General features: G+C 59.5%; 2 protein-coding genes across 2 annotated transcripts; one reads left to right on the top strand and one right to left on the bottom strand.

Moving 5' to 3' along the window:
* Positions 1 to 325: 325 nt before the first annotated feature.
* On the bottom strand, positions 326 to 10,210 carry CCDC69 (coiled-coil domain containing 69). The gene is made up of 9 exons (XM_074916193.1): positions 10,036 to 10,210; positions 4,955 to 5,024; positions 4,382 to 4,536; positions 4,073 to 4,148; positions 3,812 to 3,885; positions 3,473 to 3,574; positions 3,016 to 3,135; positions 2,685 to 2,782; positions 326 to 2,496 (listed from the first exon to the last, which is right to left on the bottom strand). The coding sequence occupies exons 1-9, from the start codon at positions 10,081 to 10,083 to the stop codon at positions 2,328 to 2,330; spliced, it is 912 nt and encodes a 303-aa protein (XP_074772294.1). The 5' UTR covers positions 10,084 to 10,210; the 3' UTR covers positions 326 to 2,327.
* Positions 10,211 to 14,894: 4,684 nt separating this feature from the next.
* Positions 14,895 to 19,915, top strand: GM2A (ganglioside GM2 activator). Its single transcript, XM_074915803.1, has 4 exons — positions 14,895 to 15,212; positions 17,009 to 17,161; positions 18,021 to 18,203; positions 18,325 to 19,915. The coding sequence occupies exons 1-4, from the start codon at positions 15,129 to 15,131 to the stop codon at positions 18,478 to 18,480; spliced, it is 576 nt and encodes a 191-aa protein (XP_074771904.1). The 5' UTR covers positions 14,895 to 15,128; the 3' UTR covers positions 18,481 to 19,915.
* The last annotated feature ends 3,970 nt before the right edge of the window (positions 19,916 to 23,885 follow it).

The following is a 23,885-nucleotide window of genomic DNA, read 5'->3' as shown; positions in this document are numbered from 1 at the left end:
GACAAGTGGTTTTGCTGCTGTTACTGGGTTGTGAGTATTTTTCTTTTTTTTGGCTTTTGAAACCTCTCCTTGCTGCCTCCCAACTTCTGCCTGTCCCCTTGCCCACCCTGTCCCTCAGCCACTCATGTCAGAGTGGAGTGGAGGCTCCGCTGGCTGCCCTGACCCTCCACGCTGCCCCAGCACCTTGAGGCAGGCAGGGCTGACCTGCCTGTCCCCCTGTGACCACCAAGGTACTGCCTGTGTTGGCTCTTTCCTCTTTATTGTGGGCAAGTCCTTTTCTGGACTCATTTATTCCTCCTCCTCGGTTCCCAGCACTCCCCTTTCCCTGAGCTGGGCACATTCCTCTGGGTCCCACGCAGGGGGAGTGGGATGCAGTACCAGGTACCCGGAGCAGGATGCTCAGTGCTACCAGCATCATCTCTCTTTGCTCAGCCATCCTTCCCCCTTCAACTACAGCTGGGCAGGATCTGTGGGGCAGCAACCTGCCCCATGACTCCAGCTCTGGTGCTGCAGCATTTGGCGTGTCCCCCCACATCCCTGGGGTCACTTTGCAAAGCTGGAGGGTGTCCCACCATCCATCCCCAGAGCCGTGGGGATGCATGGACCAGTGGGTGCCCTGGGGGGACACTGGTGTGACACAACAGACACCCCCATTTCCCAGTTTGTGAGCCCCATGGAGGTGCTTGAGTAAGAGCTAGACCCTGCATCCACGTTGCCTTCCTGGCTGCCTCGTTCAGTTGATATTTTCCCAATCAGGATCGGCACAAAGGACGGAAGCGGCTGTTGCTGTGGCTCTACTGGCTTGGCAGGGGTGGAAGGGTCGGGGTCTGCCCTGAGCCCATTGAAATGAATGAAACGGGGGAAGGAGCAGGGAAAGGGGGGACTGGCAGCAGAGGCCTCCTCTGGGGCTCCCTTTGTGTGATTCTGTGGCGCCTGCTCCCACCCTTCCTCATCCCCCCCCTTCCCCTAGGTGCGGAGCACATGGCCCCACTGTAAGATACGCCCGCACCAGTCCCCAAAACCACTGACATGGGATTCTTGAGGCTCTTGCTTCTTACAGACTTGTAATTGTTACAGCCAGTAGCACATTGGCCTGGTGCACACACATACACACAGCCCCCCCCTCCCTGGCTAAACAGTCCCAGGGAGGGGACAGGCCCAGGGACAGCCCCGGGAGCAGTGACCGTCCCACCACACTTGGGCGCCCAGTGGAAAGTGCTTGTGTGCATCCAGCCCTGACCCGCAGCCATGCTGGCAACATCTTCCCCGATGGGGATGCTTTCCCTTGGAGCAGGGATGGATGTGACCTGCTGGCAGCTGCCGCTGAAGCCTGCTCCCCCTCGGGAGGATGCTCTGCTCCCCGAATGTGCACCTCTGGGCATGCAGCCTCTGCCCGGCTTTGAGGGAGAAGGTGGGGTGGGTGGTGCTGCACTGGGCAGCGGGGGGACAAGGAGGGCTTGGCATCTGTGTGGCAGTGAGCAGGGGCATGCTTGGGCTGCAGGAACGATCCCTGGGAGCTGTTTGCCGAAGATGGAGGAGGCGATGAGGAGGGGAGGGTGTGGGTGGGAGCCCCACCTGGCCCCTCTCCCTGGGGAGCGAGGCAGGTCCTGGGCAGGGGAAGCCCTGCTGTCACTGGAAATGGCAGGAATGGGTGGCATCGGCTCAGAGCAGCCTGAGCAGGAGGCCAAGCCCCGAAATGGGATGGGTTGACATGATCTACAGCAAGGGTGGCGCCAGAGGTGGCAGATATACCCAGCTGCAGCCGTCCCTCCTGCCCCTCACCCCGGAAAAACTCCATGGTTCAGCCCTTGACTCGGCCACCCACTTCCCAGAGATGCTCCCCAGGGAATGAGGTACCGTAGTACCATCAAGTCCCCAGCGCCCTCTTCATCCTCCCGGTGCTCATGCCCATACCAGTGACCGCCTCGTCTTCCTCACCTCATGCCCCTGGGCAGCACCGATGCTGGTTATGCTCAGAGCCAAGCGCTGGGTTGGATCTAGCCCAGTGCACCTCTGCGTGTCCTGGCTGAACCCTTTTACCCCCAGAAAGCCTCCCAGAGCCTCCCACCAGAGGAAGGGGTGCAGGGATGGCACAGGGGGGTGGCTGGGGTCTCCCTACAGCCCCACACAGGCTGGGGAAAGGCAGGCGCAAGTGTCCTGTGAAATGCTCCATCTCCCTGATCGGACGGGGCCGCCCCAAGGGCCTGGCTGACCCGGGGTCCTGCCCCGGCAGTGGGGGCACTTGTGAGAGCAGCCCCGGGCTCAGGCACCCGGAGGAAAGCCCCGACAGCCCCCCCCGGCAGCGCTCGGTGCCGGTCGGCGGCATGCTACGTGGCGATGAGGGGCACCTCTCCAGCAGCCATGGGGAAGGGGGAGCCATCCCCGCCGTTGAGCACACGGTACAGCAGCTCCTCCTTCTCACGACGAGCCTGCTCCCGCAGCTGCACCTCCTTCTCCAGCGCCCCGCGAGTGGCCAGGAGCTCCTCTGACAGCTGCCTGCGGGCAAACAGCACCGCTGCCAGAGACACTGGGCAAAGCGCCCACGAGACCCCTCCGCTCCCCACAAAGCAGCTGGTGGCACTGCACGCTGTGATGTATTCCCCCCTTCCCCACCACCGCTGCCACCTCTGATCCCATCAGACATGCCACCAGGGAGCCGGTGGGCACATGGGACCAGCACTTACCTTGCCATGACCAAGTGGTTCTGGGTGCGAACTTGCAGGTCCTCGTTCTCCTGCTGGAGAGTCTTCACCTTCTCCTCCAGCAGAAGGTTCTTCTCCACCTGGAAGGGGGGGCATGAGGGTGAGGAGGGAGCTGGAAAGCACTTCTGAATCTCCCCCCCTTCTCTCTTGGGGGGAATGCTGGCTCGGTGGGAGCACGGTGGCATTGCAACCTCCAAGAAAGGACCCAGGCCCCATCCACCTCCGCTTCAGCTGCAATTTCTGGACAGGGTTCAGGTGGGGAGAAGAGATGGAAAGAGGAGAGCCCACCTGTGACCCCCTCCTTTCAACCCACCACGGTCTCCAGGTTCAGCAGCTTCTTGTCCAGGCCATGGATGTGTTCATTCTTCATCTCGATGACAAAGTGCAGGCTCTCCAGCTCCTGCTCCCAGAAGGGGCTGGGGCTCCCGTGCTCCTGCGAGGCACAGGGGGGGTGCAGCAGCTGCAGCAGGGTGGGCACTCGGGGCATCTGCCATGGTTCACCCCCTCCCATGACCCCAGCAAGGACAGTGCTCTCAGCTGGGGCCCTGCATGGTTTGTACCCACAAGACACCACATTTCACTCATCACTTAGTTCAAGGGACCCCAGCAGCCCGTGCACCTCCCAGAGACAGGGCTCTGCTCCCTGCTTCAGCTCCCCCTCTCCAGCTCCAGCCTCCCCCACCCTGCCCTCAGTGTCCATCAGAAAAGCACCCCCAGCTTTGGGTCAGCACCCCAGAGGAGGGTCCCCTCCCTGACACCCCTCCCTGCACCTGGATGTGCTTCTTGTAGTCTGTGCTCAAGAGTGACTCCTCCACCCGCTTCATCCTCTCCTGGAAGGACTTCAGCTGGGAATTCAGCGTCTGGATTGTCTCCTAGGGTAGCCGGGGAAGAAGCAGAATAAGGGGTGTCCAGGATTTCTTCCTGAGCAGGGGCACTGCTGGGCTATGGCACCCTGAAAACCCCAGGGCTGGAGGAGCCTGCATGGTCCCTGGGCACACCAGGGACTGAGGTGGCCACCACCAAGGAGCTTGAGGCACCATGGATGTACCAGGAGATGGTCCTCAAGCCCTCCACAAGCACCCTCTCCCCAGGGATTTCTCCATGGGTACCTGCAAGGCCGCCTGGGACCTGTGGTGGGACTCTGTCAGCAGCAGCTTCTCCTGCTCATGTGCTCTCTGGAGCTCTGCAGTGGGGACACGAGATGAGCATTACTGGTGCAGGGACACCGGTGCAGTGAGCCCCAGCTGAGCCCCACAATGTCATGGAGCAGCATCCCCATGCCCCCACGCAAATCTGAAGGTGTACTGGCAGTTGGAGGGGGCAGGGGCAAGTAGGGGGGCTGCGGGGAGCCCGGCTGTCCCGGCACACACCTTGCAGGGTTTCTGTGTGCTCTCTCCTCAGGGCATCAAACTGTTCCTCCAGCTCCAGGTCCTTTCCCTTTTCCACCTGGGGAGCAGATTGGTGACAGACCGAGTGTAAGGGATGCTCTGGCCTTCCCCACTCACCATGACTCGCTGTGAGACCCACACTGCTTCCAGCTTCCTAATGCCCTCCTAACCCCTTCCTTCTGAAAATGGGAGAGCCCAGCCCAGCGTGTGCTAGCTCCATGATCGCTGCCTGGGAAGTCCTGGCTGGCCACATGCTCCCTGCCCCCAGAAGCACCTGCCTTTTTAACTTACCTGGATGTTAACGTCCTGGGTGATTCCAGGGGTTCCTGCCCGCAGCCGCTCCTTCTCCTCCTCCTCCTGGCTTTGGAGGAGTCTCCCACTCTCCATCCACTCCTCTCGCAGCGCTGCCTTCTCCTTCCCATCCTCAGGCAACAGGGTGACATTGGCTGCAACACAAATGTGGCTGAAATGGTGCCAGCCGCATCCTGCTTGGACGTCCTGGGCAGCCGACCTGCCGGCGCAGTGGCCTGGGTTCAGCCCCTGTCCTCTTCCCACTGGACAAATACCACCCGCCATCACAATGGTGCATGTTAGCACTAATGGGGATGGCGCTGGCAGGCTCAGAGAGAACACAGCTCGTTAGGCCTCCTGCCCTGGGGACAACCTGTCTGTCCAAGAGGATGGATGCCATCATCTCTAGGATGCCATCACGTCTGCCTTCCTGCACCATGTGGAGGCTGCAGCCACCATCCCCATCCTCCCTGGCCCTGGGGCAGGCTGGCCCTGGGGTGTGTCCTCCTGCTTTCTTAATATCACACTGAGAAAGCACAGCAAGGGGGGGGGAGATACATATTTTCTTCTTACCATTCTCTGTCTTCAAGACCGTGAGCTCCTGGGAAGCCGGTCCCCTCTGCTGCTGGACTTTTAGCTGTCTCTGGCAGAGAGAGAGGGAGCTGGAGCAAGAGGGGGCAAAGGGGTGCAGGTGGTTGCAGGTAGAGGACACCCTGCAGCCAGGCACCCTGTGCTGAGCCCTGCTAAAACATAGGTGCTCAAGCAGCAGTGGTCCCTGCCTGACCCGTCACCCCCTGCCAACCCGAGCACCCATGGGTGCGCACATGTTGCCTGGCAGGCAGTCCTGAGCTTGGGGTGGTTCCCTGCACCCCAGAACATGCAGCATTGACAGCCACTGGCTGGAAAACCTTGGGGATGCTCACACACACCCCCCACCCCCCACCCCCAACATGGTGCTGGTGCAAAATAGGCTCTGGCAGCAAAATATTTGGTGGGAGAGAGAAGGGAGCACTTGTCAGGGCACCAGCTGTGGCGATTCCTTGCCACACTCCTCCTGCCCTTCCCTGCTGCCCCGGGATGCTCCGGGTCAGTCTGGTCCCTGGCACCTTGCAGCACCCCAAACACACCCCTCCGCTGGTGCTCTACACAGCTGGGCTTTGGCACAGCCCATGCTGGAGCAGGAGTGAGAAATAAAAAATAACCACAAATCAGAGGCGATGCCGACCCCGTGCAGGGCTGGCAGGAGGCGAGGGCTGGCGGCAGCACAAGCGATGACCTCAGGAGCGCAGGAATGTGCTGCTCGGCCCGCGAGCTCCCGCACGCTCCCACTGTCACCCCGGAGCTGATATAACCCGGAGCCGGGAGCTGCCTTCAGCAACACAGCTCCATGGGATGCCTTCCAGCCCTGCATGGGTTTAATTTAGTGGCTTGGAGGGGAGGAGTTAAAAAAAAAAAAGATGGATATATTTTTATCTGTTGCTGAAAGATGGAAGCAAAGCTCGCCGGCTCTTGCACCTCGGCCTCCCCAGTGTGAGGCAAATCTCGCCCTGGGTGCCCGTCACTGGGTCGTGTTTCTGAGCAGGGCTGTGGGGGAGGGAATTCACCTGCAGACCTGTTGCCGCCCCAAAAAATACTGGTCCCTAACGTGACCAGCCCTGCAGCCTGCAGGCAGCCAGGGACCCCGCTGTGCCGGCTGCAGCCTGGCTTGGCCCCACCGTCACAGCGGCGTGGCCAAATACAGACCAGATTAGGGAGCCTGGCTTGGGAAAAAAGCGAGGCAAAGCAAACAGGCGTCCCTGCCTCCACCTCCCCTGCAGCCCCCCTTCTGAAGCTGGAGTGAAGTGTAGTTGCCAGAGAGCGCAGGAAAATTCTAAACCTCTGGGAAGCCACGGCTTTATCTTCCCTTCTATGGCGTGAGCGGCTGCGGCGTTGAACGCGGCCCAGGCAGCAGGGTAAGGAGGCACCAGACAGTTGGGATTTGCAGGATTTGTTCTTGTTGCCACCACGGCTCACCCTGAAAACATGGCGTGCCCTGGGATGCTGCTGAGCCCCGGCAGCCCTGCCTGCAAAGGGTCCCCAGGGTCTCCAGCCTGCCTCCTGCACCCATCTCATGCTGATGTGCACCCCCTTCCTATTTACTGTACCCCGTGTCCTGTGCTGGGCTTTGGAGTCTGATGGGGGGTGGGTGGATGAGACAGTCGGGGCTTTGCAAGCCTGGGGGCACCATGGGAACCTCAAAAGCTCCTCCCCGCTTTGCAACAAAGCAAAGGCTGTGCAGGGGGACCGTCCTGGCACAGTGGGGTGACACAACCCAGAAGGGGATCTGAGCTGTGCCAGGAGCAGGACACAGGTATCCTCCTCCAGAAGCGACCCCCAAACCTCAACCTGCCCAAACCAAACCGCCTCTGCTCCATGTGTCCCACTCGCTGGCGAAGGCGATGCCCAAGGACAGAGAATCCAGGGCTGGTAACACCTGGTCACCCCCATAACATGGGCAATGTCCCCAGCGTGGGCCCAGGGCACTTACACCCCTTGCCCATGCCCCAAACCCAGCAGGACAGGGCCTCAGAGCCCCTCATTGCTCAGGGAGCATGATTTGAGACAAGTGCAGTTAACTCAGAAATGGCTAAAGGGATCAAGAGGTATTTCGGCATCAGCAGACAAATCTAAATACCTGCCCCGAGGCTACAAGAGGCAACCCTCCTATCTCTAGGAGCAATTAAAACAGTGTCTGGAGCTAATTTTACTCCTAAACACTCAATTGTCCTTTGGGATGAAGAGCTCTGCTGCCAAAGCCAGGGTGAAAAGCAAAATGTGGCTGAAAACTGAAATACAGAGGCACCTTCCACTGCCACTTCCAGAGCAGCACGTGGCACCCGCGTCTCCGGTATCGCCCGGCACATTTTGAAAAGCTGGAAGACAGCCCCAGTATCTGCTGTGTGTAAAAGGAGCAGGTTGGGAGCTGCTCCAGCTGGAACAGCTTCAGCGCAGGGAAGAAACAGCCTGAAATGTCCCACAGGTGCAGGCCATCGGCAGCACTCCCCGTCCTGCAAGGTCTCAGCATGGAAACCTCTGGCTTCGGCTTTGAGGAGGCTCGTGCCAAAAAATACCTTCTAGCGATAAAAAAAGAAATGTATCTGTGTTCTTAGAAATAAATATTCCTAATGGTCTGGAGGAAAACTGTTTATGGATGAATTAATCAGGATTTCCAGCAGAACCAGAGGCATCTCGAAGGGTGCCAGTGGTGGGGAGCAGCCGTGCAGAAGCAGCTGGCACGGTGCGGGCAGCTTGGGTCAGCTGCCGCCTCTGCTTCAGCTTTTAGCCTGGGGTTTTGTACTGTGTTTTTCTTCCTCTTTTCCTGTTTTACAAGTAAGTTAAGCAATTAAACCATGCAACCAGCAAACAAAATCACAAAGAGGCAGGAAACGAGCATTTAAATCCCGACACTGCTCCTGGGGACCAGGTTTTGTTTTGTGGCTGTGGAGAAGGGGGTTAGGATTTGGCCCGTGACCCTGAAACCTCTCCGGGCCCCACAGCAGATGCTCAGCGAAGCCAGAGCAACACTGGTACAGGTCCATGGAACCTGTCTTTGACTCTGCTGCTGTTTTTCTTCCTGCGTCGGTTGTGTTACAAGATGGCAATCACCTCTCACACAGTCAGATCTGTGCCACAAATCGTACGCAAACCCTCCATACCGCTGACAGCCTCAAGGTTTGCATCCTGACCTTTCCCTGGCTCCTGCTGCTACATATAGTTCCTGTATCTCCAAAATAAATTCACCCCAGCCCTGGAAGACGGCCAAGCCTCAGTCATGATCTTTCATGAAGGCATCTTGGCCTCTCTCATGCCAGGAGAACGACCGAAGGGAAAGCAGTGACCATGAGTGGCCAAGTGTGGGTGGATGGAGCTGGAGGGGAAGGGACCCCCTGGGGACAGTGCCCGCAGCTCCGGGCCAGGCTCCGGCTGTGGCACTTGTGCCCATGGCTCCTTATCGCCCTGCTGCCTGCAGGACAAGGCTGCCAAGCCACCTCCCCCAGGGCACACAGAGGCGCTTGGCATGCCATCCACCCACCGGACCCAGCCCGGCACGGGCTCCCCAAGGTCACCTCCAACCTGGGACCGGCCCCAAAAACTCTGCAGCCATCAGCCCCGTGATGTGCACCCGGGGTCTGCCTGGGCTCACCTCTGAGGTTTGAGGGCTCCCCCATCCCCAAGAGACCATCTCTGCCAGTCCACCCACCAGCAGTGGGAAGGTGAAGGTCTCCTTTTGGTAGCCTGGACATGAGAACGTGGGCAGGAGTGGCTCTGTGCCTGCCCTTAACCCTTTTTGCCATAAAGGGGATTTTCAGTGCTGCTTTCAGAATTAACGTGCAACTCAGTCACAGCAGCAGGGCTGTTTTATGGGGCACAAATCATGGTGAGCAGTGCTGCAAGGCTGAGCAGAAGAGCTCAAGAGCGGGCAAACACAGGAAGGGAGGCGTCTGTGGGTAAATGACTCTGACTTAAATTTCCTCATTTCAGTAAACGTGCAGCTCTCAACACCTGGGGCCTCGGGGCAGCCATTTCTCCCGGTCCCATGCCCACTTGTGCGAGCTCTCAGAGTCACAAACCAACCCAGAAGTGTCTGATCTTATGATATAGAGAGAAGCAGGGTTTTTTTTCCATGATATGGAGAAGCAGCCAAGCCCTCAAGTGCTGTAAATAAAGGCACTTGCTGCCTCCAGGGCTGTGCAAGCTCTGCACTGGCTCCCCCCACACATCCCAGCAGCGAGTTGTGCTTCAGCCGCGTGGTCCCGGGCAGCCGAGCTCCCACAGCTGCCTCTAAAAAGAGCCACCCGTGTAGGTGGACGCGCTGGCACCGTGGGGCCTTTCCGACTTTCCTCCTGTCCCTGCCACGCTCCGGCAACCCTGACCCACCGATACCAGCACGCACAGCACATCCGACTTCACAAACAACTCCTGAGACCGATGGCAGGGTGCTAAGGCAGCATGAGCACGTCAAAAAATAATAATCATTAGCAGCAGATAATTTCCAGACCTTAACTCACAGAAGAGCTCCCCGACATCTGTCGGGGACTCAGAACGTTCCCCAGCAGAAGTGTCACCTTTGCCAAAAGGGGGGACCTGGCACGAGGGGGGACCCAGTTTTTGGGACAAGGGAGGATGCTGTGGGAGGCTGGTAGAGGTCTAGTTGGGGGAACCCATCCCTACCCTATATGTGACCTGCATTTCCAACAGGCTTTGTCACCCCCCAGATGCTGCACCCCCTTTAGTCTGGGCTTCTCCGTGATGTGGGGGGAGAGCCCGGAGGGGTGCAGGAGGGTGCAGGAGGGCAGGTGGCTCTCAGCTCCCGCTGTGCCCGGTGCCGCTTCCCCCCCCCCCAACACTGGTGGGGTCCCACGCAGCCGGGGGCAGGGTGGGGAGGACGATCCACGCCGGGTGCCCCCAGCACACCTCCACCCCAGCAGTGGTGCAAGCCGGGCTCCACGCAAACCCCATCCCCACGCAAATCCCATCCCCACACGAACCCCAACTCCACGTGAACCCCGACAACACGCACACTCAGTCCCACGCGAGCCCCGACCACAGGCGAGCCCCGACCCCAGGCGAAGCCCAACCCAAGCCCAGCCCAGCAAAGCCCCCGCAGCCGGTACCTCGCTGCCGGCGGGGCAGCACCGCAGGGCGCTGCCGGTGCAGCCCATGGAGCCCCGGCCGGGAGCCCGCTCAGCCGCGGGGCGCGGGGTGCTGCATCCCCCCGGCGAACGGCCCCCGCTGCCCGGCGGGACCCGCCGCCACGGGACGGGACGGGACGAGCTGCCCCAGCTGGCAGTCAGGGGAAAAAAAAAAAAAAAAAAAAAAAATTAAAATACAATTAAAAAAAAAAAAAAAAAAAGTCCCCGCAGCTGCTCGCAGGCAGCGCCAGGAGAGGGTGCTCTGCACCCCCGAGCCGCGGGCAGGGCCCCCGGCCGCAGCCTGCCCGCCCCCGGGGCTGGCCCTGGGCTCCCGGCGGGGGAGCTCCGGCCCGGGGCACCCCCACCCTAGGGTGTCCCCGCCCTGGGCGCTTCCTCCAAGGCAGGGTAGTGGGACCCCTCCAGCCCCTGGAATGCTCTGTCCCTGGTGTCCCCTGTGCTGAGGGTGTCCCATCCTGGGTGGGGGGAAAGGGGAGCAGGACCCCCGGTACCAGGGCGGGGGTCCAGCTGGAGCAGGGCTGCCTTGGGGGGGCTTCCACTGGTGAGGCCACCCAGCCCTTCTGGGAGAAGGGATGTGAGGAATGAAGGCAGGATCCATCCTGGCTTTTGCCATCACCCCATGAAGTTTCAGCCTGTACTGGGGTAGTTGTCTGAAAGGGGTGGCTTTGGGGTGTTTTCTTCTGGTGGGAGCTCTGCTCTGGGGGTAGCTGTGCTGGCTGGAGGGGGCTTTCAGTGAAGTCCATACTGTCTGGGGGGACGGCATCCTGGCAATGCCCTCCTCTTGAGCATCCCAAACACCCCAAATGCTGGGCCTGGAGCCAGGCTGCCCTTTTCCAGGAATAAATCCTGCACTTTGGAAACAGATCCTGAAGATGTAGGGAAACACATGTATTTGAATGTGTCCTGTCTAAAAATTAATGTGAGGAAAGGCAGGTTCCTCCAAAAGTTTTGGGTTTGATGATTTTTTAAAATGCTGTGAAATAATGGACATTTCTAAATCAACACACATTCTGACCTGAAAAATCAACCCAGCACTGCTGAAATAGGAGTGTTTCAACCTGGTCATGAGGCCGTGCCCGTATGGAAACACTGCCAGGTTTTGCCAACAAGTTTCTATCCTGACATTCTCCAAATATCCCCTGGGACAAGTCCAAGCAGCCTGAGGCTCAGGGGGTGCCAGGAGGCTGGTGTTTCGCCATCACCCCGGTACTGCCTGCCCAGCCAGCGAGGGAGCAGAGGTGTGTGGTCACCCCATCACGTGCGACGTGAAGGTGTTTTTTTCTGCCTTGGTAACCCTGAGACCAGGGAAATTGTGAAACATCACTTGGATAGGAGGGTGGGGAAGGTGAGGGGCAGGCCCATGGCTGCCCCAAGTCTCCCAGGGAATGGTGGGACCAGTTTCCTTTGTCCTCGTGGGTAGGTGCTCCTTAAGCTTCATGACGTTTTGTGAGTCACAGCAGCTTCCTGGCATCATCTCCCACCACTCAGAAACCACCGACAGCGTCTGTTCTTATCTCTCCTAGGACTTCATACATGAGGCAAGTCTCCTTCCCTGCCTGAGAGTACTTATTTGGGCTGAGTAGATCCTCTGTGGGATAAAAAAGCTCATCAGCACAAGGTGCTGGTCTCCACCTCTCCAGGGTTAATTTAAAATCCTGGTCCAGACTTTAGAGACTGAAGGCATACAGGGGCAAGCACAAAAGCACATGCATATTTCCAGGCTGAATTTGCATTGCTGAGGCTGTGGCTGTGAGCAGAAGCAACTGTGCAGGCAGCTGACAATGAGCCTGTCCAGCTGCCATCACATCTTGCTGGTGCACAAGATCCAGCAGTTTGCACGTGTGCTTGTGGTAATTTCTGGTTTCAACTATGGGGCTCTGAGGGGGTTCCCCTGTGTCACGAAGTGGGGCTCTGGGTAGGGTTTCTTTTGCTAATGGTGGAGAAATACCAGAAGGTTTGGTCACATCAGGCTGAGGCATCAAGCCAGCAAGGTAGAGCTGGGGCTTGGGGATGGGCAGCAAGACTGGCTCCCTCACCCCGCTCCCCAGCCCTGCACCCCGCGCTGCCGCTGTGGGCTCTGCCATGGCAGCTACAACCCTGCACTGCTATAAATCACTAACTTTCGGAGAAGGGGCCGCACAAGATCACATTACATCCTTCCTTCAGCCTGCAGGCGCATCTGTGAGGCTGCCTGCCGGAGGCCCTGCCTGTACTGCCCCAAAGCTCTCTTCTTTTAGCTCAATTTTAGCAATTTCTCAGTTTCTGCAGCCTTTCCTGTGCAGGCTGCACGAGACGTGTCCCTGCTGGAGAGATCTCCCATCTCAGCCTTGCTTCATCTTCCTCTGCCCCAGTACACTGACAACTTGCTCTCTTTGCAGGGCAGAAACTTAAACAGCCAGAAACTATTCTGCTGTTTTTGAGCAAAGCAGGGGCTTTCCATGGTGGTGTAGGGGTGGGATTCATCACTGCAACAACTCATCCCCCTCTCCCTAACCAGAGGAGCCTGGGGACCCGGGCAGCACGCGGGGCTGGGGCTGCTGGAGCCTGCTCACAGAGGGCTGGAGGCAATGGGGACTGTGGCAGCGAGGGGATTTCTGCCCCTGCAAAGACAGGAAAGTGAAGGCAGTGTGGGGCAGACCCACCTGGGGCAGCTTTGGCTTGTTTTGAAGTTTGCGTGGATGTCTTTTTGGGTGTTATTGCGATCTCTCTCCAGGACCGACAGTGGCTGGAGAAGTCTCGAGGGTTTTGCCTGGAAAAGCGAACCCAGGAGGGTTTATCTCATGCTCAGCTGAATTGCCGTAAATGGGATAACAGCTGGCTGAATGTCGAGTTAATTTGTACCGATGGTCATTTAAAGTGTTTGCAAAAGCTTATGGATAAGAGAAGTATTTATGCAAGCTGTTGAAGTGTCTCAGCTCTCTCTCCAGTTCCAGCTGGTAAGGACTGGGCAGGACAGGGTGGGTACAAGGCGAGGTCGGTGCCAGAGTGTGGGATTTCCACCTGGGACCTGGCCCTGCACCAGGTCTGTGTGCAGGGTGGTCCTGTGAGCACAGATGGGGTCATTAATTATTTTTTGTTTCTTGTATCTACAGAAACCCAGTCTGGGGGAAAAAAAAGGTTTCCTGGAAGGTTTTTTGGGCAATGAGCTGGCCCATGGCGATGCCCAGTGGGTCCTGGTGGAGCGGACAGCCCAGGCAGTGGAGAGAGGGTGGTCTCTGGTTGCATCCTCAGCCCAGGCACCATTTTGCATTCGTAAATGAGATCTAAGGAAGTTATTAACACTGTCACCCATTTGTGCTCTGCTTCAATGCAAATCGAAGGTGTTCAGCCATACCTGCTGAGAACTCGTGACTTGGGCTTTGCATGGGTGTGATAATTCAGAAAACTGTTTGAACAACAGAGAATCTTGCATGTGTTGGCACCCAAAAAAAGGTAACAAATTCATTTGGTGGGGATCTAGGTCATGCATGGTGCTGTCTTGAGATACAGCAGTGATTTCAAGTCAGTTCTGACCCTGCCTGTGTTTTTCCAAGCAAAAATATATGGGTTAACTTGTCCTTACTGTCCTTTATTCTCTTTTTTTTCCCCACAGCAAAATGGAGGGGGGAAAGATGGGAATGGGGGAGTGAAACTTTCACCCATAGTGGATGTGAGAAGCAGGAAAGCACATGGTGCCAGGGGCTTGAGGAGAGGGGCTCTGGCCATGCCCGTGCCTCTCCCCACACATCCCTGTTCCCACCTCTGTCCCCTGCTTGCTCCGGGGCCTCAAAGTGAAAACTAATCCTGAGGGATAACTTTCTGCTCTGCTCCTGAGTGGGAGGAACAGGGCTATTTATTCCTCACCCTTAAGCCTCCGCAGCGGATCAGCGACACAGTTGTCGCTGCCGGCGCAGGGTGGGCAGCAGCATCCGTCAGGGCCTCTGCCTGCTCCCGCGCCCTGCCCGCACGCTCCTGGCCGGCCTTGCTGCTAAATAAGGACGAAAGGCTAAAAATAGAGCTGAGGCTGGAGTTTGGCTAAGCCAGGCAAACCTTCCCAGGGTCAGGAGTGATACAGGGAGGCCAGGAAGAGTCAGCGTGTGAGGGGGAGCTGAGCTGCCTACAGGGAAGGGTCCTACAAGTGGGTCCTAACTGTGCTGGGGCAGGGGGGAAGGTCTGACCCCTGCCACTCTCGTGTCCTGTGTGCTCAGTTGGCTCAGCCCCTTCCAGCTTTCCACAGGGAAGAAACATCTGTTCATCAAAATACATGGGAAAACCCACTGTGAGGCCATTCCAGCACGATGGGGGGGCTCTGGCTGGAAAATGGGCACCTGAAGGGGGAAGGGTGGGTGGTGGGGTGCTGTGGCAAACAGCCCAGTTGGGGACTGCCCAACACCCGAGTGCCCCCACCCCCCCGCAGCACACATAGCATCGGGTTCAGGGTCTCAAATTATCTCTGCTCTCCAGCTGCCGCCTGCCCTGTGCCGAGCGCCGGGGGGGTCCCGGGGTTCCCGGGTGCTGGCCCGGGGAGGGTGCAGCCCCTTTGCATGTCCGCAGACACCTCAGCCAGCTAAAGTGGGTGTAGGAAGAGATATACCCCTGGGGGGGTGGGGGGAGGCGCTGGGGAGATGGTCTGGTCTCACCCACAGAAAGTGGGGGGGGGTGTGCACCCCGGCTTCCCCCCAAGCCCCGCGGGCAGCGGGCAAGGCTCTGGGTGCCTGGGAAAGCGCAGCTTCCCGTCCCAGCATCCCCGCGACTCCAGTCCTGCGCTTGGCAACAAAACCGGGGGGGCGGGAAAAAGGAAAAAAAAAAAAAAAAAAAAAAAGGAGGAAGGGAAAAATCTCTGAGCGTACACAAGAGGAGGGAGGGGAATCGGGAGCAGCTGGGCCGGGCTTGGAGCTCACAGGCTGCCGTCCCACCGCGCCGGGAGGCTCAGTCCCGTCGCTTGCCAGCCCCATCCCGGCGGTGGGGGAAAAGCCACCGGCTGCCTTCCCCTGTCGCTGTTCATCCTCTCGGGGCCGTTCGGCCGGCCCAGCTCTCCGCACAGCTCAGCTCTCCGCACAGCTCCCGCGGCCGGAGGGATGGGGGGAGCGGGGCTGGTGCTGGCGCTCTGCGCTCTGCAGCTCTGCTCGGCCGCGCTCGGCGGCTCCCGCAGGCTCAGCAAGGTGAGAGGCTGCAACCCCCTCACCCCGCTCCTCCTGGGGCAGGGAGGGGGCCGAGGGGGGGTGCTGAGGGGGGGGACACGGGAGATCAGAAGTATTTTCTGGTTCTGGGCGCATGTCTGCGGCTGGGCTGGGGGGGGGAGCGGATCCCGTGGACCTGACCGTGTTGGGGGAACGCGGGGTATAGGCTCGGGTTCAGCCCCAGAGCGAGCGGGGATTTCGGTTTTGACAAGCCGTTGGGCACCAAGAAGCCCAGCGGCCTCTTCCTTCGGCTGAGCTTGCCCTGCTGCCCCCCAGCACCTCTGTTCTCCCTCCTCCCGTTCATGCGCGTTTTCCAGCTCAGGCTCCTGCCTCCTCGTTCCCACGCAGCGCTGGGCCGGGCTCATCAAGGCGCACTGATTAAGATAGAGCTGATTAAGATGTGTGACTCTCACGAGGTGCGGAGGGGAATATATTTATTTTCCAGGAAAGCTGCCGTTGCCCGAGGGAAGGGGGAGCCGGTTAGGAAGGCTGGAGGGGGCCCTGCGGGACAGCAATATGCAGCCCCCCACTGGTGTTTACCTCCCGTGGAGCCTCTTTGCCTGCAGACCTGTGGGCAAGGGGCTCCCAGCTCTTGCTAAATGTCGGGGCGCGGCTTGCCCTGAGCCCCACGTCCTGCCCTTCGCCTTTGGGCCGCTCCTGGCTGGCGAGTGGGATGGCGGGACGGGCGCTCGCCTGCGTGGGCAGCGCTGCCTGCCGGGGCCGCCGGCTGGCACCAGGTAGGACAGCCTGCACGGCTGGCACCAGGTAGGACAGCCTGCACCGGTTCTGCGGCTGCTGAGCAGGCAGGGAGAGCCCCGCGCCCGTGGCACAGGGACACGGGCTGCCCCGGCCAAACCTGCTCAAGGTGCGCAGCCCAGGCGTCCTCCTGCCTCCCCGCCAGCGAAAGGCCTGCAATTAGGCTGGAGCCTGCTCAGGGAGGGAGCTGGGGCTGGGCTCTCGCCACCGGTTTGTGGCAAGTTCAGGGGTAGTTGTTGCAGGTGAGTGCTGCCATCCCCCGGCCTTGGAACTTGTGGGAGCAAAGGGCTGCTGTGGCTTTGCTGGTAGTGGCTGGGGAGGCTGGTGGGACTCAGAGGAAACAGGGGAGATCTCCCAGCGTGGCTCCCACACCACATCAGTGATGTCCTCCCATCTGAGTGACATTCCCTGTGTGTGTGTATTTTCATTATCCCATGGGACAACGCTGCTTCCCTGGCTCATTTGGACTGAACCAGCTCAGGATTAGGCCCCTGGCGTGTATCAGGCAGGGGATGAGCCTGGCTCATTGACCCTCCCTGAGCATGAGCAGAGATGGAAATGTTAAGCCACATTTAAAATGCAGTGTGTGAGTGTGATTCCTGCTCCTTCATGGGACCAGGTGGCCGGAGCCAGTGGATGAGGGCTCACAGCAGCCAGGCTGGTCCTGGCCAGGCCCCACAGCCCCAGGATGCTTCAACTTGTTCACATGCAAAGCGTTCAGAGGCTGAGCTGAGACAAGTTTGGAAATTGCAGCATGGGAACCTTCTTTGGGTGTAAAGTACATGCGGGGGGGGCAGGCAGAGAGTTTCTGCAATGCCCTCAGGCTTGGAAGAGCTGTGAGTGCAAGAAATGAAGAGGGAAATATTTATTTGGCATTTGAAGGGAGTCTGAAGGTCATTTTCTGGCCGTGTTTGTCAGCAAATATTTGTGGGGGACCAGGGGTCCAACACTGGGGAAACCTCCTGCAAACCCAGGGCAAGGCTCGCCCTGGCTCTAACTCCTCCTGTCTCCTGGTGCTGCAGTTTGGTGGCTTTGCCTGGGAGAACTGCGGTGACAAGAGGGACCCTGTGGTGCTGCAGAGCCTCTCTGTGGCGCCTGATCCCATCAGCATCCCTGGGAGCCTGCGTGTCAGCGCGGCCGTCAGCACCAGCAAGGCCATGGCCTCCCCTCTGAAGGTAAGTGCTGGAGGTGCCTCTGCACGATGAGAGAGGGAAGAGCTTCCCAAAAACCACTGGCACCTGGGAAATGCCCAGCAGTGGGTATGGGAATGAGCAGCTCTTTGGGAAATGAGGCATGGAGCAGTGAAGGGCTGAGCGCGTCTGGCTCTGTAAGCAAGAACGGGGTGATGGGCACGGGGAGACCAGTGGTAGGAGCAGACGGCCCAGTGGGAAGCTCTCAACCTTGTCCCAGTGAGAGAAACCACATGAGCTGTGTCACGTCTTGAGGACGCAGTGACTCAGGGAGGGAAATGAAACCCCAAATGCCCTGGGTGCTCCTGGCGGTCACTGCAGCACTGTTTTTTCAGTGGCCAGACCTGGCTGCTCCATCCAGGGACATGCCACAGCACCACTGCGGGAGCCTGGGCCAGCCTGGCTGCCCTGCACCACTTTTTTGGGACTTTTTAGAATGAGACTGAACATGTCTCTCTGCCCAAGGTGCTGGGGCTGTCTTGAGCAATGTCACGGTGCCTGTTTGGGGCTGCGGGGAGCATGCTGGGGGAGTGTGGAGGCAGAGCTGTGGGATAGGAGCTGCCAGGCAATTTGGGGACAGGGCACTGAGGAGAGGAGAAGGAGGGGGTGTGTGGGGTGCTGGTAGGTGTTTGCTCAAGAGGTCAAGGTTGGAGGAAGTGAAACCTATAGGTAGAGAGGAACCAGAAGTAGGAAGCGGGAAGGTGTGTGGTAGCCCCATGGACACCCCAAAGAATTGCACAACCAGGAGCCAAGGGAGATAGCTGGGGAGTGGGGGGGTGGGACAGGCCAGAGGAGTTGTGACTGCCCATGCCGGCTGTACCGGTGCCGAACACCTTCCCTCCAGGCGGTGCTGGTGGTGGAGAAGGCACTGGGTGACCTCTGGATCCAGCTGCCCTGCATTGACCAGCTGGGCAGCTGCACCTACAACGATGTCTGCACCATCCTCGACAACCTCATCCCACCCGGAACAACCTGCCCGGAGCCCCTGCTCACCTACGGCATCCCCTGCCACTGCCCCTTCAAAGCGGTACGCCTGAAACCCCCGGTCGGTGTGATGCCGGCAGTGCTGCTGTGTACCACCGTGCCCTTTGGTGTGGGGCTGGGGGGGTTTGGCTGACGTCTTGCCTACATGTCCCCTCTCTCTGCAGGGCTCCTACTCCCTGCCAGCCAGTGACTTCATCCTGCCCGACATGGAGCTGCCTGCCTGGATGACCAATGGCAACTACCGTGTCCGGGCGACTGTCAGCAATGGTGGGGAGGAGCTCGCCTGCGTCAAGCTGGCCTTCTCCCTGCAGTCCCAGTGAGGGGCTGGGACACCCCCACTGCCTTGGTCCCCTGTCCCATCCCATCCAGTTGCACCCCAGTTCATCCCACCCCATCCCTGTGAGGTGCATCCCTCCTGCTGCCAGGAGGAGGCAGCCCCTGTAACCCAACCTGGTGCCCCCCTCCCTTGCTACACACAGAAAGGCCCCTCTGGCTGTCCTGCTGTCCCCAACCCCATCACTAGGGTGTCCCCTGCACCAGACAGGGTGGCCTTGGAGCCTAACCCCACCCTTTCAGTGTGACCAAGGTTTTTTTTAACTCACTACTTTTTTTTTTTTTCTTAATCCTATTGGGGCAATTTTAGACAAAAACATTCCAGGGAAAAGCAATATTTCTTGGAGCAGTCCATGGGGAGGAAGGAGTGTTCGAGAGTGCTGGGGCAGGCTGGAGGGATGCAGGATTAGCTGCGGAGGGCGTCTCCATGAGCCCCCACCACCTCTGGCCAGAGCATGGGGTTGTTTTGCAGAAGTGTCCCCAAAGTGGCCGTAGGAGACCTGTCACCCTCACAGCAGCTCTGGGTCTGCCTTTGGCACATCCCTGTCTCGTGTGTGGGACCAGCTTGGCAACACGTGTGAGGGCACCTCCCTGTGTCCCTCCGACAAACATCACAAGCACAAGAGGACTGAAACCACCCAAACCCCCAACGGACGTTCCCACTTGTGAGGGACCAAGCAGCTGGTGCTGCTCCCAGCAGCAGGAGAGATGGCCGGACATCAGCTGTGCTTGCTCTAGGGGGGGACACGTCTGTGATGGGCAGCTGGGGCACAGCCTGGCCGAGGACAAGTCCCACTCATCTCATTTTGCCATGGATGGAGCCAAGGCAGAACAGTGCACTGGCACCCGGCAGAGGCACCCCCACAGCGTGGCGCAGCATCCTGGATGTGGAATGGACTGGGAGGTGACTGTGAAGACCAGCAGCCTGGGTCCTGTTTGGGGGCCCTGCAGCCCATCTGGTTGTGGTTGGGGGCCAAGGTGTGTGCAGGCAGCATCCTTCCTGCCTGCAGCTCTGGGCAGGGCGTGTGACACTGCTGCCTGTGCCAGGTCCCCACAGGGCAGAGGTGCAGGTGACCCACCAGCCACCCGCATCCCTTGCTCCCGCGCTGTCCCTGCCTCCGTGCATTATTTAGTCTCTCCGTAGGGCTGGTCTTCCTCCAAGCCCTTAATACGCCTTAACGACTGCCGGGTTTCCCTGGCAGGGGGTTCTCTGCCACACAGACATGCTCACACCACCTTTCTGTGCCCTCGGCTTGCTCCATTTCATCCTGATGCTGGCTCTGACTGGGGTTTATTTTGCCTGGAGAAGCACTAACCCTCTCGCCTTGCTCCCTGCCGCCGTGCAGCGCCCGTGCCAGGGCGGCATCCTCCTTTTGGGCAGGTACTGCTGGTTCTTAATAAATCTTTTTACCAGGAAGCGGAGCTGGTGCCTCTTGGTGCTGGGGGTGACCTGGGGGTGGCATTTGTTCCCCTTGAAATAGGGGGGGCAGGGGAAGCGAAAGGGGTGTTGGGGCTGGGGTGGGGGATGCTGTGGCCAGAAGAGCTGGGTGTCAGCAGCCCCGAGGCCGGCTCCGGGGCACAGCAGGGATCTGCAGGTGCTGCTTTTGGGCACAGGGATACAGCCCCCTGCCCACGGGGGGGCACAGCCCACGCTGGGGCTCTCGGGGGGTGTCTCTCGTTTCCCTGACGCCTGCCCGCCTGCCGCGCTCTGCAGGCCCTGCCCAAGCCACAGCCCCACGGCGGGGAGATGCTCTTCGCTGCCCACGCGTGGAGGGGTTCAGGGCTCTGCCGTGCCCGTATTTACCCTACTCGCGGCAGCGGGACATTCCGCCCCCCCCCCACCGTGTCCCCCCACCCCCCCGCCAGGCGGCGCCGCCGTGCCCCGCCCCGCCCCGCGCCTTCACCGCGCTCTGTGCGCATGCGCGGGCGCCGCGGTCAGCTGAGCCGGCTGTCACGTGACGAAGGAGCGGGCCCGGCGGGGCCTCGCGGCGCGGGGCGGCGGCGAGGTGCGGGCCGGGGGGGGTGCGGCGGCGGGCCGGGGGTCTGGCGGTGGGACGGGGGTCTGGCGGCCCGCGGGGGTGCGGGAGGGGGGCTGTCAGCCGGCTGTCAGCGTGCGGGGCTGCTCAGGGATGCGCGGGGGGTGCCGGCAGCCCGCGGGGTGCGCAGGGCCGCGGGGGGCTGCGGGGCTGGCAGCCCGCGTGGGTGCGCGGGGTCCCGGGGGTGTTGGCACCCCGCGTGGGTGCTCAGGGGTGCAGGAGTGAGCTGGCATCCCGCGTAGGTGCTCAGGGGAGCTTGGGCGCGCTGACAGCCCTTATACGTGGCTGGGTGCGTAGGGGGGTGTGCAGAGCCCGGGGGGTGCTGGCAGCTTGCATGGGTGCCCACCCGTCCCTGGGGGTGCTGGCATCAAGCATGGGTGCTCAGGGGAGTTTGGGGGTGCTGGTAGCGCGTATATGTGGCCATATGTGATGCTCAGAGTGGGTGCAGAGGGCTGCTGGCAGGTTGCAGGGGTGCCCGGGGGTCCCTGAGGGTCATGGCAGCCTGCAGCAGTGTCTCAGGGCGCCCAGAGCCTTCATAAGTGTATGGGCCGGCCTAGACCCTGTGTGGGTACCCAGGGGTGTGTTCTGGTGGTGCCCTGTGGGGGTGCTGGCAGCCTGCGGGGTTCCCCTCAGAGTGTCTGGGGGTGCTGTGCAGTGTGTGGGGGCGCATAGCCCCCCCCTCAGTGTGCACAGGGTGTGAGGTGCTGGTAAGGGTGCGGGGTGCTGTCTGGTACTGCGGGGAGGGCAAACTGGAGGGTGAAGGAAGCCCCGTGCCTGTGGGGTACAGCTGTGCTGCTGTGTGGGGGCACAGGGTGGAGGGGGAGTGGGGCAGCAACAGCGTGGTTGGGGCAGGAGATGTGGGGACTGGGGTGGGGATTTGTGCTGAGCAGCCTCCCTGTGGGGAGAAGCCAGGCTGGGGGTACCAGGCCATGCTCCAAAGCACGGAAGGGTGAGTCTGGGGGTGTCTCTGGGACTGCGGTAGCACCAGGTAACAGGAATGAGAGGCTGGTGCTCTGGGGGTGCAGCCATCGTGTCTGGGAGGTGTCCTGCGGGCAGGGGAGTGGGGCAAGGCGGGAGGGGGATCTGGCAGTGCCAGCTGTCACTTGTGTTACACTGAGACCAGTTACAAGCAGTAATAGAGGTTTCAACATGTCTTAAGGGAAGCGGCAGTGAGTTTTGCTGTGCAGGTCACTTTTCCAAAAGATTTCATATTGTCCATTCTGCACACAGCCCCTGCTCAGCTGGGGAGAGCTGTCAGGGTCAGCAGCAAGTTTCATCTTGCTTTTGACTTCTGGCGTGGGGTTGTCACTCTGAGGGACAAATTGCTGTCACCCTGACCCCCCCCGCCCAGCTTTCCTAGGCGCTTCACTCACCATGATGAAATTGCTAGTGTGCGTAGGGGAAAAAAAAAAAGCACATGAAAGTGGCTGAGGAGTTGGGTTTAAAGTGGAAACCAGATGTGACTGTTCTTGTCTTTGCTCTTTGTAATGATGAGGAAATGATGTAGTGGGGTTTTGCTTCAGTTTGAAATATTCATTGTGTGGATGAGACAAGTTTTACAGCAGTTTTTCTTGTTGGTCGCGGGGGAGCTGAGTGCTCGCTCCTTGCTGCTATGCAACCTTTAATCCAGACACAAAGAAGGCAAGTCATGATGAACGCATTTCCTTGGCTCTTCAAAGCAAAAAGCAGCTGGGCCTGCTTGGGGAAAAAAAAAAAAAATCACAGGGAGCGATCAGGCAGACTGATGTAACCGTGCTGTTTTATCTGGAGGACATCGCTGTTGGGTAGTTCAGATAACGTGCAGGCTATCTTTGGGGAGGGGTATCCATGCCTGACCCAACCCTGGCACCCTCTCTGCCTGCTGTCCTTGCCCACAACCAGCCCTTGATGCTTGGCAAAACCTCCCAAACCTCACCCTTGCCCCTCGGGCCTGTCACTGATGACAAAAAGCTTCTAACGCTTTCCTTCTGTAAACTAATGCTGCCGCTCTTCCCGGTCCCTGCCTCACCAGATCGCCCTGCCTGCGGTGGAGCCGGTTCAGGGCATGATTACGTGGCCCGGCTGGGCAGGAGTGATGCATGTGCTGCCTTCGGCTCCGGGGTGCCTGCCTGCCTGCCAGGCGGGCTCACCGCTGCTCTGGAGGCTGGTGTTGCGCAGGATGGACTGGCCCTGCTTTCAGCTGGCGGTGTTGCCTGGTGCTTCAGGAAATAAAGTAGCGTTGTTGTGGCCTGAGTAACTGCTCCCGAGCTGCTGGGATCTGAAGCAAGCATCCAGGGTTGAGCAAAGTCCCTTTTGCTCCCTGCTTCCCCTCTGGTTGCAAGGCCGGACCCTCCCAGTAGTTACAGCACTTGCCTTGTTTTTGAAGGCAGCAGCCAGGTTTGCAGAGAGCGGTGCTGGGAGTGGGGAGTGCTTGGGGGCTCTGGGGATGGAGCAGGACTCGAGCAGCCTGGGCTGAGCTTTCCTTGTACAGCCAAACATTTAGGTCTGTGTTGGGACCACATCCTGCGGGTGCTCGCGTGACCCAGCGGGTGCTTGAGGAGCCCTCTGGCAGGAAACGAGCCTGTTTGCAGCAGCGATATTTCTCTGCTGCTTCCCCTTGGCCCCATCCCAGCTCCCCACCAGCTCCAGGAAGGACTGGGACTGCTGGGGTGGGGGTGATGCCTGGGGCATGACACCCCAGAAGAGTCTTGGGGCAGGACTGAGTCACCAGGCTGTGTGGCAGGAGCCTGATGGATAATTTCCCTCCTCTGGTTCTCCTTCCCGGGGTGCTGGGTGCAGCTGGGGGGCTGGAGGAAGCAAAGGCTTTTTTTGGGAAAGGAGCGGCAGGCTGTGCAGAAGCTCTTCAGGGCATATGTGGGAATTAAACCAGCTGACTGCTTTCCAGCTGAAGGCAGGAGGCTTGTGTCCTTGGTCAGGGCTTGTACCCCTGCTCCTGGCTTTCAGGACCCTGCGGGGGTTTTCACAGAAGCAAGAACTCCAGGTTGTGCAGGTGCCCCTTAGTCCTGTGGGCGCCTCCATGGCTGCGAAACCTTTGGGGCAGGTGGTTTGCAGTCAGCACGTGGACCATGCTCCTGCTGGATGGAATATAATCAATGTTTTAAAAATTCTTTTTAGTAAAAAGGCTTTAAAAAAAAAAAAGAAGTTAGGAAACTTTCTCTTCCCTGGCAAGAGTAAGCTGTTCCCTTGCAGCAAACTGTGTGTGGGTTAATAGTGCTAAATGCTCTTTCCTGGGCATCCTCTTGCCAGCCCTGCACACTGCCAGCATGTCCCTCCCTGCCCTGCTGCCTGTGGCTGTGGTGCCACACTCACCACCCTTGGAGCAGGGGTAGACAGGTCCCTTGCCTGTCACAAGCCGG

This window comes from Athene noctua, chromosome 12, assembly GCF_965140245.1.
Source record: "Athene noctua chromosome 12, bAthNoc1.hap1.1, whole genome shotgun sequence".
In the NCBI taxonomy this organism is placed as follows: domain Eukaryota; kingdom Metazoa; phylum Chordata; class Aves; order Strigiformes; family Strigidae; genus Athene; species Athene noctua.
This window is presented reverse-complemented; position numbering and strand designations above follow the sequence as displayed.